This window comes from Triturus cristatus, chromosome 7, assembly GCF_964204655.1.
Source record: "Triturus cristatus chromosome 7, aTriCri1.1, whole genome shotgun sequence".
Classification (NCBI taxonomy): Eukaryota; Metazoa; Chordata; class Amphibia; order Caudata; family Salamandridae; genus Triturus; species Triturus cristatus.
The window spans coordinates 544771858-544791657 of NC_140590.1; the positions used below are offsets into that span (position 1 = coordinate 544771858).

General features: G+C 43.5%; 2 protein-coding genes across 4 annotated transcripts in view; one reads left to right on the forward strand and one right to left on the reverse strand.

Moving 5' to 3' along the window:
- The first annotated feature begins 2009 nt into the window (after positions 1-2009).
- H3-3B (H3.3 histone B) lies at positions 2010-4544 on the forward strand. The gene is made up of 4 exons (XM_085616977.1): positions 2010-2242; positions 3067-3199; positions 3781-3934; positions 4041-4544. The coding sequence occupies exons 2-4, from the start codon at positions 3072-3074 to the stop codon at positions 4167-4169; spliced, it is 411 nt and encodes a 136-aa protein (XP_085473103.1). The 5' UTR covers positions 2010-2242; positions 3067-3071; the 3' UTR covers positions 4170-4544.
- A 12147-nt stretch (positions 4545-16691) lies between these two features.
- The window catches only part of LOC146810068 (uncharacterized), a 431592-nt gene continuing 428483 nt past the window's right edge, over positions 16692-19800 (reverse strand). For all 3 annotated transcript variants that reach the window (XM_085616978.1, XM_085616980.1, XM_085616979.1), the window contains 2 exons: positions 17414-17508; positions 16692-17030 (listed from right to left, as the gene is read on the reverse strand). In XM_085616978.1, the coding sequence (XP_085473104.1) occupies positions 16996-17030; positions 17414-17508 (130 nt within the window). In that variant the 3' untranslated portion in view covers positions 16692-16995. The remainder of the gene's footprint in view (positions 17031-17413; positions 17509-19800) is intronic.

Consider the following 19800-nt stretch of genomic DNA (forward strand, 5'->3'; position numbering starts at 1 on the left):
GTCCGCCTGCCATCGTAGTCAGCCCCTAAGTTTGCATTTTATGAATATGATTCAGCGGGAAATAAATTGATGTTTGCAATTTAATTGACTTTGGTTGGCCTCTTATCTATGAGATTTCCCGGTTGAATGTGCCTTTACATTATTCATTTTTGGTTGTATGAATTGATTGCATACTACACTCTCCTACAGGTATTAATTTGAGTGTCATTAGGAGTGTCTGGGACCAATTGTTTTCTTAGGAATTGTTTTCTTTACTAACCTTTGCAAAGGGCCCTAAACTTCACAGCAACACAAGTCACATTTCTTTTAGTAATTTGGGATCCGTTTGAGCTACAAAATTGTTTTGGAGGAAATCGTTAGATTATGCAGCAGATGATGTATTATGTGGCAAATATGATACAGCCATAGTTAAGTGGAAAACATTTTTCCACTTAATTTTGCCCCAACATTGTAGTTGATCAATTTGTAAGTTCCCCAAACCCAAAAGTCGAGTTTGGGCACAATTTGCATTTTAAAAGCAGCCCTATAACACAGGGCTACTTTTAAACTGATCTCAGGCTTCAACAGTGCACACATGCAAGCGCAGAAAGGGCTGCTGGCCTCTAAACTGCCATGCCTTATTATATTCTAGGGACTTAAAAGTAGTTCTAATCACCCTGCCCTATTATGTACTAGGGCCTTATAGGAGAGGTCATGCCAATCATAGGGGTACCCTAACCCATAGTGCACCCTAGTGTATGTAGGTGTTTTCACTGTATTTTTAAGTGCCTCTTTCAGAATAGCACTGGCTGTTTAGGCAGAGGCCAGGGTCAGTCAGTCAGGTACCACCAGTACCAGTCAGAAAAAAGTTGGGGAGTGCCCAGGGCGGCTTTGCAACACTAGAGAAACACAAACTCAGAATGTAAAACATAACACCATGGTTGGGGGGTTCTCTTCAATAATCAGAATTGATTTCTATCCTAATGAACCCATTTTCCAACATTAGGATAGGGAAAGACTGGGGAAAAATCATAACGTTCTAATCTATACATTGAAGTTTTTATGCAGCTCTTTGATGACGGTTAATAGCTCACTGTTCAATGTTAGGATTTTAACTTATAAACTTCAAATACCAAAAGAATATCTCAGACAAAAGCAGTAACTCACTGACCTATTGAATTAAAACTTTCACTAGACAAGCCTTCGATCTCTCTCAAAAAAAGAACATTAATCACCAAAGTTATCTTCACATTTTTATTGTTGCCTGAAAATTGCTGGAGACCAGGAATGCAGCAGCAGGTACTTTTCAAACCCTAATGCACTTGCAAACACGACGCCCCCACCCTAAGTCAGCGGCCTTTGTTTGCTTTGTGCATTAAGATGCAAGATTCATATATATGTTTTTTTAAACATTTGGTCTCATTACTATATGAATGTAAATAACAATAAAGCATACATGCAAACTGTGACTACATGCCTGCTTTTCTCAATATTTCACTTCGAAAGTATGCGATTGTATTTGTTTAACGGGCGGTGATTTGTATAGGGTCACTGGAAAGTGCACAAGGTTGTCCCTGTCCCCCCCCGAATTTTAGTGTCTCCTACGCCCCTGGGCTGACCCCTCTACATTGCTGTCTATATAATTAGATTAAATAACCAAAAGACCAATTCTTCTAACTGCATTTATTTTTACAGCATGTTATTTAATAGTTTTTTCGCCGCAGAGTTGTCTCCATTGTCGTCTGACCGTACTCTATATTTATCCTCTAGCCAGTATTGTATTCTACTCTTTGCTTAGAGCTTCTGCTGCTCTCATTTCCTGTGCTGAGCTTGGTGGCATAACGCGGGATACAAAGATGTACTGTTCTCGACCAATCATGGGCCTTTGCTGTGCTTTTAATTGATTGGCTCTTTTGTGTTACAGTGTAACCAATGAGCAGGCAAGTTTAAAGACCAATCAAACGCCAGAGTTTCGACCAATCAGCATGGGCTCGTCAAATTTGTTTAGTATTGTGGGACGTCACCGTGCAGGCTGCGAGCACGGGCCAATTGGAGGACGCAGTGGGTTGTGCTGGTTTAACGCGCTTTATAAGGCGGCATTTCACGCATTTATACTCAGTGTTTGAGCTAAGCTGGAGGCGTGTGGGTCTGTAGAAGAGTGATCTGAATAGTATTTGTGTGGACGAAGGAGTTCGCCGTTTGGAAATTATCGGTACGCAGTTAACTGAACACGGTTTGAAGCAGTTACTGGTCTACTGAAAAGGTGAGACGCGCACCTTTGGTTTTCAGGGAAATGAGTCGTACTGATTCAGACTAAGTTAAATGATGATTGAGTGAATATAATATACTGAAGTACGATTAAGTGGCATAGCCTTGTACGCCCTATATGAGTCCTAATGACCAAATATACCACTGTTTATGTGGGATTGAGAGATTCAATCTTCCCAAACGATGGCTTATCTGTTGCTAATGGGGGGAGGGGGGAAATCGTCGACGGTTTGGATGGCATGGAGGGTAGTCTGGCGTGGAGAGAGGAGTTAGTGACAGCATTTGTGAATTGTATCTCTGTTCCGCATACTCCTCATGACGAGGCGTTTTAACCGAGCCTGTAATCTATATTTAAATGTTGGGTATATTACAGTAAGGTCTGGTGACGAGAAAGGGAAAAGCTTCACTTTCTGGAAGTCCATTCGGTTTAGTTGGATGGAAAAAAATGTACACTTCGATTTTTGGGGAGAAAGGAGACCCAGACCCCCTACTGACGTTAAGTGGTGTCATGGCTGACTGGTTTGAGGAATGGCGCTAGTAAAACTTAGATTGATCTTCTAATGCAACGCCTTAATTGGAGCAAAAGTAGTCTAAATTCCTGTTACAGTTCAACATTTGTACCCAATAAGCCAAATTGTTTTAAAATTAACTCCTCGTGGTTTTGGTTTCTTAATGTACTGTCCGCAATTAAACAGTTGGCCCTGCACGTTGGTCTGTAAATTTAGCGACTGAAGTCCTTATGTTTTTATTACACACACCTACTACCAATCCCTGCCAATAGTTCAGTAGTATTTACTTTCTTACTTGCTTTTTCAACAGGAGGCATGGCCAGAACAAAGCAGACTGCTCGTAAATCCACTGGTGGGAAAGCCCCCAGGAAGCAACTGGCAACCAAAGCAGCAAGGAAGAGCGCTCCCTCTACCGGAGGTGTAAAAAAGCCCCATCGTTATAGGTAAGCTCGGGCGTTCAACTTGTACGACCCATGATAGCGGCACTCTTTGATTTGTTTACATTTATTACGTAATTGTTAATGTCAAAGACTCTTCTCTCCCCCCTCCAACACCCCTGAAGTTTCTTGGCGCCTCTGGGCATTTGTTAGCGCTCTATAAATGTTTAAAGCAATTCATTGTGTAAATTCAGTAACTTCTCTATTAGTGTGCTCTCATGCCACTCAAATCTTGTTCTGACACCGCACATTATTAATGCCCAGGGCAAGCCGTCCGTTATTTTACATCTGCACAGTGTCTTTTAATGGTTTTCATAGATGCAAATGTGTTCAGATTTATAAAGAGGGATGCACACTTACAAGTCAATACCCCCCCCCCCCCCCCCCCCAATTTTTTTAAGGCTTACGTTGTTGGCATTAAGTACGGGTTAATTGGTGTGCTAACCCTAGTCTTTCGGGTGTTGTCATATGACAGTGTTCGGCTGGTAACTTTCGTAGGGAATGGGAGCAGTAGATAACTCGCAAGCTAGGGGTGGAGACTGCTGTTCACGGCCCCTTCACGCCAATCTTTACTTAACCCTTCGTAGGCCTGGTACTGTAGCCCTCCGGGAGATTCGTCGTTACCAGAAGTCCACAGAGCTGCTGATCCGAAAACTCCCCTTTCAGAGGCTGGTGAGGGAAATTGCCCAGGACTTCAAGACTGACCTGCGGTTCCAAAGCGCAGCTATTGGCGCCCTGCAGGTGAGATTAACTGCACTGCAATTTAAATGGGGGGGTTTTAATGCGGCATTGACATGGCCTCGGTTTTGTACCGTTCTAATTGGCTTTGTCCTGTTCCAAATTGCAGGAAGCAAGCGAAGCCTACCTTGTGGGTCTGTTTGAGGACACCAATCTGTGCGCCATCCATGCCAAGAGGGTTACCATCATGCCAAAAGACATACAGTTGGCTCGTAGGATACGAGGCGAACGAGCATAAATCTGTTAATAGTAAAACCTGTAAAATACTTTTTTTTAATTTTACGTGATCTTTTGTACGAAATTGTTAATTTTGCGTTTTTACTCGAAGTGTTCAGCATTTGTCATGCTTTTCGTGCACGTTTGTCGTTCATAAATCTAGGTACTGTCTTTGGCCATGTACAGGATCCTCTGCAATAATTATCACTTAATTGTGGTGTAACTTTGGTGCTGCACTGGCAAACCACTGGGATTTGGGCCTATAAAAAGGGATGCCAGTGACCCTTCAGGTTCTCGAAATGTAAATAAGGCAGCTGTAAGACTTGAGCATTTATTATCTTTTATATTGTAGTTTTCCTTTTATTTTTTTTAATTAAATGTTTTACATTACACCCCACTCCTGTTTGTCTTGGTTTGCAATGGTATCTGCATGCAAGGTGGGAATGAGTGTCCAGTGTAGTTGTGGACCGATGCACTGACGTTATTGTTGGGATGCATCCACTGCGCTTGCATGTCGGCAAATCCTGCCTTTTTGGAGAAGCAAGCCTGAATTTCAGAGTGGAAACAAGCTAGGCTTCATTGCTTGGTAAAATAATTTAAAAGGTGAACTTATTGTACCATAGGGACCTCTCGTACGGAGCATCTTGTACCTTTCCAGCGTTGGATCTGTTTTACTTGAGTCATCCCGTGGCATTTCGTGGTGTGGGGTTTTTATTTAAGGGAAGGGTGCTTGTGAAAGGTTGTAATCATGACTGAACTCTAAATGCTTGGGTCATTACTAGGACACGTCATAACTTGGTCTGATTCTTGTAGTTGCCATGGCAATACAAGGGCATGCCACTAAGAGCATTAACTCGTTGCTACCGTAGTTGGAATCTTTTTACATGTTGGTGTTGTAATGTCATGAAGTGCAAATGGTATCGCAGAAGAAAACGCTTGCATGTCAAATTCCACTGAAGTAGTGGGCCTGGCAATGTTGCCCCCCCTCCCCGAGACTCTTGGTTTGGATGACTGCAGTTTAACCATTGGACTTGCTTGTGCATGATCCGTATGAAAAGGCACACTGAACAACCGGAGTCTGTTTGGGTTTCATCAGCTGTAGGAGTACAAGTTTATTGATCAAACGGTTTCCCGTGTCTTCAGTATACACTTATGCCCATAAGTAATACTTTAGATACCGTGGGAAAGGGCCCGGCGCTGCATGGTTTTGCATTCTGGTTAACAAAGGCGCACTTGGGCTTTAAGGATACCCCCTCCCCCGAATTTACAGGAATGCATTTGGGACACTTATGGGGAAGTTGGCAGATAAATGCCTGTAGACACACATGAAAACGTCACCGTAGAGCTGTAACTGCATTATGCCAATGGCTCATAACTCCATTTTCTTGTGTTTGATACTTAGTTGACAAAGGTTACATGTGTATTATATAGTTAAAATCGGGATTTGGTAGTGCGATGGCTAGAATTTTGTCTGAGGGAGCTGCTTGCCTGCAGTGATGAATTCATTTAGAACAAATTGTGGCATGATTAAAAGTGTCAGACTTCCTGTCTCTGCTCAGGCCATTCTTGTGCATATGATGACCCAGAGAACGTTTCAGTGTCACATTTTAGGGTGGCTGATTTACTAGCTTGGTGACAAAAAATCAAGACCATATGGGCTTGGAAATTGCAATGGGCACGTGTAGTTGTTAAAAACTATGGGTGCTTAGTGAACAGGCTAGCATGCCAGACACTGAATTTACCTTGGACTCATTTTAATTTCTCCACCATGAAGCCCATGCAAATGGTTGGAGCTCCTCTAGAGGAGGATCCCGCTCTTATTCCCTATAATCAAAATTAGAGCATTATGGGGCATACAAAGAATTTCAGCTGTGATCGATTGATAGTCATACCCCTAAGATTAGGGCGGATCTCTTGAAGTAGTCTTTAGCAAGCTCCACAGGTGAGTTGCCTTGATGGTCCTACTTTGACACCTGACACCAGCTTCATGGGTTGAACTTAATACTTGGATAGAATATTCATCTTCATATTGTGCTACTGCTTACCAGTTTGAATGGGACAGCCTACTCCTGTCATTGATTATCTTCACTGTGAGTGGCAGCATTTTGTTTTTGCATTTACCTAAAATGCAGTCCGCTGAATTGGCACAGCTCCTAGACCACTACTTTCATTTTTTCAATGTATAATTTTTCTTTTGCTTTGCAAATCTGTGCACCAGCATTTTTACATACCTTGACTTAAAACCAATGGCTATGGCAACAAGCATTTGCAATGCAAAAGGTCTCGCAGTTCCGAGAGTTTAAGCTATTGGTATTGTAAATAACAATTTTATTTGTTTTTAAAAAGAAATCAAAAATAAAAGGCATTGTTGTGCAATGCCAATAGCTCAAACTCGCGTCAATGCGAGACCTATTGCATTGCAAATGCTTGTTATTTGATGCTGATGGGTACGAGAGGAGGATGTGAAATCAAGCACATTGAAATGTGCTGGCTATTAGGGATCATTCCTGATGAAAGTCCCCCACTTGGTTATAGAGCCGCCACAAATTGCTCAAGGGACTTACAAGACCCTTTCAGCCATCATTGCGATAGATTGTTTTTTTGCATTTGTCATCCCGAGTGGGACGGGGATGCCCAGACGTTGGGGCCTGTGCTCTCCATGCCACTGGAATCAAGCTATCCTGGCTGAAGAGGGTTGAAACCTATGACATTGTTCTGCATTCTGTCCAACTGTTTTTTTGCATCATTGCGATAGTGGTCATGTGTGGATTGAAAAATTACTTTTTAAATAGCTTATTTATTTGGAAGTCTACCGTTTTATTGGTATGCTTGGGCCACTCTCTTTTTTTTTTTTTTGTTTTTTTGTTTATGGTATCCTTTTAGAATACATTGTGGGGTATTCCACGTTACCGAAGATGGTGTCCAAAGAAGGTTGCATCACATGATTTTGTTGTAAGGTTGCAGACCCCTTTGCTCTTTCCCTTAATCAAAGTAATTGCATTACAAATCCAACGGGGTATAGCTATTTAAGTTTTTCTTTGTCTGCCAATGAGTTTGAACTGTCAGACGGTTTGCCTGTAAATAATTTAAAGGGAAAGCCACCTTTTTAATAAATGCCACCCAGGGGTGGATGAAACATCACATACCAAAAGCATATGGGTCAAAACCATGCCAACCAGTAAATGATTTGCTGATTGGCATTTTAGGCGATCCTTATTTGTAGAAATTTCGAACTTCGTGCTGTTACTAGAGGGGGACAAGCCAGCAAATGAACAAGGAGAGCCGAGCTAGAGCATTGCCAGGCGTCGGTCTGGGTTTAATGAGCCCAAGCACGAGCCAGCAAAATATTTGGCAAGTAACTAGTGCAACAACTACAGAACAAAAAAGTTTCACGTTTCAAAAATGTTTTCCCTCTAACCTGGGAGCGTTTCAATTTAGTATCTTAGTTTAAGTAGCCTAACTTAGTCATTTGCTAGAAGTGATACTTTTCTGATGAACTTGGACCCGCCATAACAACGATGCCAGTAGCGAACCAAGTTGCAAGTCGGGTGCCTTCTGCCTCCTATATGTAGCTCACATAGAAAAGAGTATTTTCTAGAGTGGATATTCTGGACTAATGTCGTTCATGGTATTGTGAAATGCGCCGATAAACGAAAAACAAGCATTGGCCGCGCGGCCGTAACAGGAACACCGCGCGGCCACGAAATGCATTGCCAGGCGTCGGTCTGGGTTTAATGTGCACGAGCCAAGCCAGCAAAATATTTGGCAAGTAACTAGTGCAACAACTACAGTACAAAAGTTTCCCGTTTCAAAAATGTTTTCCCTCTAACCTGGGAGCGTTTCAATTTAGAATCTGTCAGCGAAGGAAAGCGGCTGAAAAACTGTCGGAGTGGTGAAATGTTGAGCGACCATCTGGGCCTCATTCACAAGGTTTTCTGCGCCATGCACATGCACAATCTTAGTAAAATTCCAAACTCTCTCCCGATTTGTGGAGTTTTAGACCTGAAATTCTAGTCTGCTTCCCTGGTTGACTTCTCTGCGTGAGTAACTCTGCAGGGCCACCTCTAAACTCCATTAATTCTTTTCCGGTGCAAACTCCTGTGAATGTCCATGAAGTGAGAAATGTATGGAAGCCACTCATGTTTACGTGAACAGAAGCTTATGGAAAACTACTCGTCAAAAGGCATGAACTAATGGGGCTCAAGGTGGGAATTAAAACAAACATTGCAGTTTTGGGGAACAGGAGTTTTGACAATGTGGGTTTATCGTTTCCACAAAGGCTAGTGAGGTTTTGTGGGAAAAGGAATAAATTCTGCGACCTACCACTGTGGGGAGCAGTCATTTTGAGCTGCTCACTTCAAAACATGGTAAATACCAACAGGATGCAAGCGCTCTATAGACAAACCAGTGGAAAGGAATGTGGCATTCCAACGGTTCACTTTAGAAAGCACTTTTTTTTCTGCTTGTCACGTACCCTAGGTATTACATTTATTTAGCTGTCCGAATACATAATATTCTTTTATAGATTTCAGTTTTCACCCTCTAAGTTGCATTGACTCCTCACTTATTTATACTTTAATTACTGCAGCACGAAGGAGCAACAGTCAAAACAAATGAGCAGAGAAGCAAAGACTTTCCAGTTCTTAACAGGTCTTTTCACTTTCACATGGTTAATAGCGCAAACTCCCTACGAGGATAAACTGTCATGATAAAAACTGAGTTTCATATGAGATCTGCTGATTAGCTTCCTCTTATGGGAAGACCGAAAAAGGCAACTGGAGGAGGGCAAGGGCCCAATGGCCTGTGGTTGAAATATTCAAGTGCTTACTGAGTAAGATGCCAGGGGTGGCGGGCAGGGGAAGGTGGTGGCGGGGGATGTAAATTAAAAAAATTTTTTTAAAACTTCCCTTCAGGCCTGCCACGCGGCAGGCTGTTACTTCAGTCCGCTTGCTGCCACCGCTTGCTCCTGGGAAGCAGGAACGAGGAAGCACCCAGGCTCCTGAATCCCCTAGCCAATCACAACGCCATCCTTGTGCTTAGTCTGTGTGCCATGCTCCAGCGCTCATATGGGGAATTGGGGCCTGGGCAGATTATGTACCCAGGCTGTAATGCAGCCTGGGTGAGGAACACGCAACATGCGCATGACTTTTATGGTCAGCCCGAGAGAGCCATCCAAACAGTTATGCGCACTTAAGAGAGGAGCAACCTCTCCTCATCCTGGGCCCTGCCAGTACAACCCTGCCAACTCCAGGAAACAAACTAAATGATGACGCTGGTTATCATTTTAGTTTTCTTTTAATTACTGCTGGCAGAGCAGTAGGTCGACGCTCCTCCACCTTAGCGTAGGTGCTGCCCCTGGGTGCAGAGACATTTAAATAAATCAATTGGTGTAGTTGGGCTAATTACCCGAGACTAGAATGGACAAACCAGGTACTAAGCAAATACCACATTGACTTCATATGGTCATAGCCTTCATTCTTACCTGAAGCAGATGATGGGCCATCCACACAAGTGTGGTGCCATTTTCTATTCTATTTCTGCATGGTCAGTTCAAAATTAAGTATTGTGAACTTCAGCAGAGTTGCTGGCTCTGGCTAGCACGTGTTTTGGACACCCCCAAAAAACACTATATATCCCTGCAACAAGAAGGGTCTCACGGATGTAACTTTTAATTATATTTATAGCATAAGTAATAAAAAAAATAGTACACATGTTAGTTACCCATTAAGATATGTACTTAAAACAGTCATACTTGAGTCGGATCGGTCAAGGTTACTCGTTACCCTTGGCAATTAACACATTAAATAAGGTTTGTCTTGATAGATGCAATTCACCTGTCAGTCAATATAAACATCTTAATTTGAGCATTTTGATGGTCGGTCTGATTAGGGCCCAATGTGCTGACTGGGCTCAGTATTCCCAGATTTCTTTTTATCTAGATTATACATGTCTTTGCTCTCACTAGACTTCCATGCTACTTTTATAAACCTAATAAAAGCACTGGAGAGATGCAGAATATAAATGGACACTGAAGCCCTCTTTGACAGCTGATTCACGTTTTTTTATTCCCAGAAGTCTGAACAGTGGGAGTAATAAGCCAGCACAATCTTCAGACAAACCTGGACAGCAGCAGGGGATGTCAGTCATAGTGTCAGATTTATAGCAGCACAGTCTCCACCCGATCGGATACAGGTGCTTCTCCACTTTTGTTTCACCTATGTAAAAACTCACAAAGTCTAGCACAAACCCTTTTAAGCGACAGTGGCAAAGTCTCTGTTATATATGGTTTAAGTCGACCTAGTATTTAAGAGGTTAGCAGCATTTCATAATGCTTGACTGCTCTTTGAATATTGCTTAAAACAAGCATTTGCAAAGCACTAGGTCTCGCATTTAAGCGAGTTTGAGCTATTGACATTGCACATAATCTTACATTTTTTTATTCGTTTTTAAAACCTAAATAAAAGGCATTGAAAGTTATAATGCCAATAGCTTAAACTCGTGCAAATGCTTGTTAATTTTCTGGTTCCTTCACATCTACAGAACGTAGTACATTTTTAAATTTTACGTAATTGATATACACTTCAGTGATGTGTTACTTAATTTTCAAAGTGGTTGCAGACCCCCAGGGGGGTTGCTTAGGAATCATTGCTCTATCATATTTATAATTCTTCCTCCAGTATCAGCCGAAGAAGTCAAACTGCTTCTCTCCCCCCCCCTTTGCTGGGAGGAAGGACACTGGCTTCAATTTCCCGTGGATCAGCCTATGAAGATTAAAGGCAGTACTGCCACAGTTCCCGTATCGCCTCCCGCAACCTGAAATGCCAATGATTTACGACGTATCTTGGTACGGGGTCTATAAGAGCGTGTGATCTCTGTATTCCACCTGCTTTCAACATGAGACAGATAATGTCTTAACGTATAGTAAGGGGAGGACTCCACAGCGTCCTCCCCGGCTCGGCAGACGTCACAAAAGTACGCCCCCAGAGTATCCAAAATGTCCCGACGGCCTGTAACCAACCTTTTACCTGGGGTCTGAAAGTGAAGGATGGGCGAGCTCTCTGGGCAGGCGCTGTAATTCCTTCTTCACGACCAGCTATACATCCATCTTAACGTACCGCGGTCCGCTCCTACCCACCGCTGCACATTGCGTCCCGCGCCTTCCCGTGGACACCTAACTCGTGTCCTTATACGAGTTGCAGCTTCTCTATTTCGGCAGGTTTGATATACGGTCTTTTGACAGTTCACCGGCACATTTTTGAGCCCCACCAAACTTGGTCTCGATTTGACGACATCCACTCTTTATTCTTCTAAACACTCGTGCCTTTAAGGACGATACTTGATCCACTCGGGTCTCTACATGCCGCAAAGTCTCCTCGCAAGCAGGCCACATTTACCTTAAAATGTATCTATAATGTAACATCTAATTGTATTGTGATTCTCTCAGGCTATACATTGCTCTAGTCCTGATGATTTTTCTGTGGGGTCGAAATGCCGTTGACTCTAGCACCCTTACACTAAAATGTTCTATAAAAACGATTTCATAAATGTGCATCTAATATGTTGTTTGGCCTAACTATTTGTTTATGTTTTGACCGCAGTGTTTTTGCTTTGCAGCAGTAAGTGTGCACTGGATTTAAGCAACCTGACTGACGTGGGGTGATGCCCTGAAACCTGTTCCAGGATGCTTGTTTCTGGCTCAGGGAGGACCTGGCTTGGAAGTTCTGGCTGGGCTGTTCTCATATGGCTGAGTCTAAACTGAGGTGCCATGCTGAACATAAGAACGATTGATTTCACCCAGATCTCGACTAGGGGTGAATGTTTTATTTGTTCCGCATTCCGTGCATCATTTCTGTATCTTTTGCTGGAGCAATAAGTAGCAGCCCTCTATGTCCGCCTCACTGTAGGTATGATGAAATGACACACATGGAGAAATCTAAATACTCACCCCTCTAGCATACAAGGAATATTTAGCCAGTAGAGCTGGCCTCTCCACTTCTTTGCTAAACTCTAGGCCTCATCATTCGTCAGATGAGTCTCCTGTAAACATGCAATCTGGACCTGACTGTAGCACACTATGGACCATAATAAGAACCCAAATTACCTCCAGAATCTCGAAGCACAAACATCCCCACCCTGGACAAACAGCACAACAACAAACTGTCTCGTTCACCCATTAAAGCAATGTTGACAGGACCAGCAGCCTAACAGCCTAAACCTTCCCTTATTAAACAGTCTACAACAAAAAATGTGGCAGTAACCCCCCAGAGTCCCGTTGCATTCAGCATATGCTTGGGCCATGTTGTAGATGTGCATGAGACCTCACACAGACTAAAACAGAACTGCCTCTGCACTTACATTGCCCCCCCCCCCCCCCCCTCACCACAACACCCTCAGTCCCAAAATCACCAAGAACACAGATTCTCATATCAAGCCGATGTGTACCTCCTCTCTAGGGGTAGGAGGCCTTTGTGCCATCCCCCTGAATCGCCACTCTCAGGGTTCCAGAGTCACCATCCCCACTGCACTGTCTCTCTTCTGACCCGCCAATCATGACTGTGAGACCCCCTCATTACAGGGGCCCTTCCTCCAGAACCCCATGTTGTCTTTAGGAACTCCAGACATTTCAGGTGAATCGAAGAAATGGGACCTTCCCTCTGACATTACCCACAGTCTAGCAGGGTGCAACAACATGTATTTGAGGCCCATGTCCCTCAACTTTCTCTTCACCTCCAGAAAAGATTTTCTGTCCCCTTGTACTCTGTGTGTAGTCTGGGTAAATGGAAATTCGGTCGCCTTCAAATTGGGTAGTATCAGTTTCTCAAACCGCACGCAGGACGCGGTCTCTATCTTCGCAGTTCAGCAACTGAACAATGATTGGCTGTGGCGGTGTTCCAGGCACGGCGGGGGCACCAAAGCCCTGTGCACCCTATTGCTCACGAAGAAGGCAGACAGATCATTCACCATTGTTTTCCCTTGCGTGAGAGCAAGAGGCACCCCCCTCCCTATGATGAATGCAGCTCAAGGAGCACTTCAGTCTCGTGTAGCAGCATCGGGGAGGGGGGCGCAGGTGGGAGCACGTCTCCCTGAGTGCTTCTGCTATTGTGCCCTCCTGCACTATACCAATGTCGTACTAGGTGGTTGATCTGGGTCTTCTGTCTCCAGGAGAGAAAGTCAGCAAGTTGCCGCTCCCAGGCCCTCAGGCATCCAGGTCATTATAATTTAGACCCACCCAGTTCTCTGATAAAAAGGGGGAGAGCCGCCCTGCACCCCATGGCACAGGCCTCATCTCAATGGTCAGGTTGGTGTGCCCCAAGGCCCACACTGGCAGTTTTCAAGTCCACCTCAGGTACCTCCTGCTCACCAGTTAGACTCCAGGAGGAGGGCCAAAGGAGGGGAAGCCCGGGAGCCCCCAGGCTAGCACAGTCCCATCTACCTCGGTTCGTCCAGTCCAGGCGGCACCCCCATGCTGAGTGCCGCAGCTGCCCTGCACAATGTGGCCCGCACCAGCCGAACATCATGCTCTCTTCCTAGCGCGACCCAAAACGTTCGAGGAATGCAGCCTGTGCTGGCAGATCACATTCGCACATGTGCAGGCCTTGGCTCAGAAGGATCGGAAAAAGGAGGTCATGGGGGGGACAGCAATCCACCACAGCAAGACACTGCAAGATTTCTCTTGGGCCCGTGAGGAGCCTCTCACAGGTGCGCCCCGTCTTGCATGGCCACATCTTCCGCATTGCACTTGGTTCACACCTGGACATTCAATTCAGTAAAAACAGCAGCACTTTGAACTCACAGGTTTCTGCCTCCAACTTTCAATCTGAGAAACCTCTTGTGCAAGGAGTAGTAAGCCCTATATAAAAGCAATTGCAATACAATATGTTATTTTTCTGGTACTTCATGGTTAACAGTGCTGGCAATACAAAGCAGACTCGACAGGGCATCGCACCACAGCAGTTGTAGACCAGTATTCCAGATGTATGTATGACATAACCACACTGTGCCTTTACCAGGCAGTTGCTTTACCACACATGCCTTTACAATGAAAATGTACGCATGTATCAGGTAAGTGAAACCCTATTATATATATATTCACTTAAAAAACCATAGGCTTCACACATGTTATAGTTAGCTGGACATTTCACTCGTAAAAAACCAATGAAATTCCCCCGTTATAGTTAGTGCAGGCAACTATAACTCACGCGACCGCAATCCTCTGCTGATGACGTCAGATATTACATCACTGTATTTAGACACTTATTTACCCATGTCTTCTTCCATTAATCTTTAGCTATACATATATTACAAATATTTATTTTTCAGAAAGACACATATGTCATCAGTGATGTAATATCTGACGTCATCAGCAGAGGATTGCGGTCGCGTGAGTTATAGTTGCCTGCACTAACTATAACGGGGGAATTTCATTGTTTTTTTACGAGTGAAATGTCCAGCTAACTATAACATGTGTGAAACCTATGGTTTTTTTAAGTGAATTTGCAAGGTTTTTTAAATGCTAATTTGTAACTATAACGTGTGTGAAACCTATGGTTTTTTCAGTGAATTTGTACGGTTTTTTAAATGCTAAGTTATGTATTTATTAAATTTTTTTTTCTTTCAGGTTTTTCAAAAACAATTTTTTTTTTAAATCGCGAAGTGCGCGCACCGAGCGAGCGCTGTGGGCGCTTGGTGCGCTTAGCGCACCGAGCGCCCACGGTGCGTAGTGTATTCGATTTAAAAAAAAAATGTGTTTTTTCCTCCCTTGGGGGTCCTTCTGTGAACTGTCCACTCTGCCCCCGTTTCACGTTCTCCACCTTTGTTTTTCACCCCCTCAGACTGCGAGAGACAAAATGGCGGCCGACACTTCCTGGTTTCGACCGATTCGAATGTTTACCGACATCTAACAACCAATCAGAATTGCGCACGGCAGGGAGCGCGCACGGTGTGCGCGTATAGATATTGATATGCTTTTAAATACTATTTTCTCAGGAAATACTGAACAGATTTACACAAGACCTGCAAAAGGCACTTCCTTGACCTTATGGCTACCTCTCTGCCAAATTTCACGTAATTCTGTTCAGCCGTTAGGGCTGTAGCTGCGACTAAAGGTCCCATGGAAAAATGCATGGGGAAAACGCGTTTTGGGATCCCCCCTTTTTCTCGGCCCCCGCTTGACTAATCACCCCGAGACTTTCAGGGTAGGAGCTGAACGGAGCGCCCCATTTGTTTTGAAAATTTCGCGAGGATTCGTCAACCGGCGCCAAAGTTATTCAAAATAGAATTTTGAGATTTCCTATGGAAACTAGGTTGTAACTATAGTATATAGATATATGTGTATATATATATGTATGTGTATATATCAACCCGTACTTACCTTCGTAGCGCTCTCATGTCGACAAGGACGTCACAATAGCATGTCTCCGCTCATGACTTCGTATGATGTCACCGGAGCCATAAGAAGACCTCGTCGCAGTGCTGACGTCAGTTCCACCCATTTTGTTTTGGTGCCTTGGAGGCTAACGGGTAGACCGACAACAATACAATATATACAGAAATATGCACAGCATATGAATGACATAAGAAGGAAAACAGGAAAAGCTAAAGTCAGGACATTTCCTAACAACAAGCATCATAGCAAGAAATACAAGAATGTACATGTACAATAAAACCTTTTCGGTATACTTGGGTAGACAACAGGGAGATGGGTGGGTCAGTGAGAAATTCACAGGCAGATACTGCATCTACCAGAAAAAGAGTTACCGAAGGTAAGTAACTTGTTCTTCTGATGGATACATCTGCCTGTGGATTCCTCACCTTTTGAATTAAATCCCCAAGCAGTCCTTCTCGCGGCAGAGGGTGTCCACCTACTCATATCAAAAAGTCCTGCAGCACAGAACGTGCAAACTGCCCGTCCCTCCTCACCTCTGAATCCAAGCAATAATGCATCTTGAACTTCTCCTGTTTGAGGTAAAAATTCAAGACCCTGAGGTCCAGGATCAGTCTCAATCGCCCGTCCTTTTTGGAGATCAGGAAATATCGGGAGTAACACCCCTGTCTCCTTTCCTGTTCCGGAACCACCTCTAGCGCACCTTTCTGAAGCAAGGCCAGGACCTCTTGCTGAAGACGCAGCATATGATAGAAAAGGAAATATAAGTTTTTGAGGGTATTTGCGGTTGGACTCACTGATAGGGCTTTTTGGACCTACTCAACGTGCTGGCTACTCCATCAAGGTAACTAGATAACTAGTTTCACTCTTTCAGTAGTCTGGACCTGCTTCTAGATGGGAAGGATTCTACACAATATTATGGCAGACTTATGCTGCAACTCTGTTCTCGTCAGTCAGTGATACTGTTTTATTTTCATTTCAACCATTTTCAGACTTGAGGATCATAAGAAGGGATAGGAGGCCGCTGGCAGTAGTATCCTCACTGCAGAGCTAAAGACTGTAGGAATGCTTGGTTTTAAACCCATCACTTCTGTTCCAGAATGTAGTATTTGAGATTGTTGTTATTATCTTTTGATAGTTGAATGCCTTGTTTAAATTATATTTTATCCCAGCGGTTTTATTTTTTAACATTTGTACATTTAATACTCTATAGTCTGCACTGCAGATAAATTATCAACAACATTCCTCACTTGAGGTGTATGCCACAGAGTCGTGTTGAGGCATTGAAATTACTAGTCCCAAAGCCAACTGAAAGCAGGCATTGCCTCATCAATTCATGCTGCTTCCTTCACCATGCCCCGTTCTGTAAGAATTTCCTGATGCATGTGTGGTATCCGTGTGTATCAGCTGCTCCACAGCGCACATCCTCTGGGTATCCAGGCAGTACTGGCTGAAGGACCACTCCTCAGACGAACCACTCTGTGTGTTTAAATCCAGTAGCTGGGGAAGCACAACATTTGGATATATGATTACCAAATCTTATTATATTTGTTATGGTTATTCAAAAACAGGAGAAAAAAATCCTATGATTTCTGAACTGACAAACTACATGTATGCTCAATTTTCATTTCTGGTCTCTGATGGTGTATCAATAAGCTACAGAGGTCCGTGGGCTACAGCAATTCCACCCCAAAAAATCTTTAAGTATAATATTTAACCATTACAAAATACTGGACGGATCCAGTGGGATTGTTCTTGGTAAAAGACATGCAAGTTCAAACTATTACATCAGCTGCATCTGTGGCACAAGTGCTGCTTCACAATAGCTTCTATAATTACTTTCACCCTTACTGCATCTCATGACCATTAAACCAAGAACTCACCAATTCTTTTTATTATTTCTTCACACTCATCTGAAGTGTTTGTCTGGAACACCAAGCAGTTGAAGGCGGTGTCTGATGGAAACGCTTTCGACTCTCTATCAAATTGAGAAAAAAGCATTGATAAGTATTTTTTTTAAATAATTCCCAATTCTGCTTTGGGGTGGTGAGTACAGTGGTGCTGAAAACACTGCACCTCCTCCTAATTACAGTGCAACATTTTTCCACAATTGAAGTTACTTATCTGTAACAGCTGTAATCTGCCTTAGAAAAAGACCACAGTGTCTAATAGCACATTCACCTCACTGGATAAAACTTTAACTTCAGCCAACAAGGTAGAAGTGTTCTGAACTCAAGTCTCCCAACCCCCAATAGATCACTATAGGTCATATTTCAATAAAAAAAGTGTAACTAAGAGGTGAGCCTCTAAATGGGGAGGGTCACGTGAATTTATAAAGGATACCAACCCTGGAGACCTATAGTCACAGGCAGGTAACTTGTTTCTTCTCCAGCACTGGATCTTTAATAGTCACATGGTTATTTTAGTAGATTATGAAGGTCTGTCCCACTGCTGCTTCTGTATATAAGCAGCAGTGCTTTGTGAACATGTGGTGTTTTTTCACCATGGACAACCTGCAGGTTTAAACTAATCCTTCCACTTCCCTTCTGGAATGCATCATGACTTTGCCGCCAGAGTGCAATTGCCTTTGGCTTGACCGAAGTCGATGGTTGCTGCTTTTCATCTTGCAATCCCCTGATTGGCCAGCGGACAACCCTTGTTTGGGTAAGTGAAGTAAACAAACAACTGATTTCTATCCCTGTAGAGCAAGTTATTTACCTTCGGAAACACTTATTGGTGGATACTCTATCCAACTTCAGGTTCCTCCTCTTTAGTATATCCCGAGGCAACAGACTGGATCCTGAAGATTGTTAGAGCATGGCCCCCACATGCCAGTATGTGGCAAGCCAAGAGAGCAATGGCAGCAAAGCGGCGATGTGTTATAGGGATGGTCAGAAATTGCCCAGCAATGCCATGGAACGTGAGGGATTCAGTGCTAGGGAGACCATTAGGGATAGGTTACTAATCACAGTACATTGCAGTAACTGGACAGGTCCAGGTCAGGTGTGGGAAGTCTGCTTCAAGGGATCAGCACTTAGGACAAAGTGATGACCTAGCGGGGTCAATCCTGGTAAGTCCTGCTGGAGTGGTATACGATCTATTTAGGAATCGGAAGTGAAGCAATTTGGGTTGGTGGTTAGGGGGGGGGGGGCATATTTAATCTGTGCACAACTGAAAGCCCAGTCCTATACTGGCATTCTTTAAGTGTGTGGAAGCCACACCACACATTTCCCATCGGTTGCGTCCAATCTCTTGCGGTCTCTCTTGAGAGGAGTTGCTGACTGGTACAGCTGGATGCTTTTGCCTCACTGCTTTAACTATAAATGAATCTTGCTTACTATCAGCCCTGAGAAATTCTAGGTCTTGCTGTGGTAGTTTATTTGGCTGTGAATGCTGAGAGGATTGTTGGTGAGTGGTACAATATTTTTAGATTGAAGGCAGAGACATTATTCTCGTCGTCTATCTTAAATAACATGATGCCGAAGACTAAGAACGTCACCTGTGGCTGGGACGCTGCTGAACCATCCTTTGATTATGAACATGATGGCGTGGAGCCTCTTTGCGGTGATGTCAACGTTTTCTATCAATTTTCTATGACACTGTGAATGGTGACGATGTTTGTCTCAGCCAATGGACCTCTTTCCTCTAGATCTCCCTCCCACACTCAAAGAGATCATTTAGGGGCCAGATCTTTCAAGCCATTTCCTTTTTTTCATCCCTTATGTCCTGCATGAGCCTGATGCCTTCACTGTCCTGGAGTGTTCTCTGGACATTTTCTTTAAAATGTTGCAGTCTCTGACAGTGAGAGACAGTGTGGCAGACAACACCGGCCATCTGAGCATTTGTAAATGCCTTCTTCCTTCTACATGAAAAGCACTTGGATTGCAAGGATGGCATTCTGCCGAAAAACAACCGTCAGAATCAAGAAATAAAATCAGTGCATTCGACAAGAGATGATTTAATAATAAAAAATAAAATCCGGTTCAGTGAAAAAGATGAAATATGCTTTCTGACAAAAAAAAAAAGTTTTTCAGAGGTGTTCAGGTATCCTTCTCTTACAAGCCGGAAAAGGGAACTGGCTCGGGGATGCCACTGCTAGTGAAATGCACTGTAGGAAAGGGAGCCTCCTAGGTAAAAGAGACACATCACTTTACTGTCTATTCTTAATATAAGCCTATCGGGCTTCAGTTTTTTTATTTGATGTATGCTATGTTTTAAAGGGGTTTGCATGTCAGATTCTGCAATTCAGTTCTGAATACACGATCTGTGG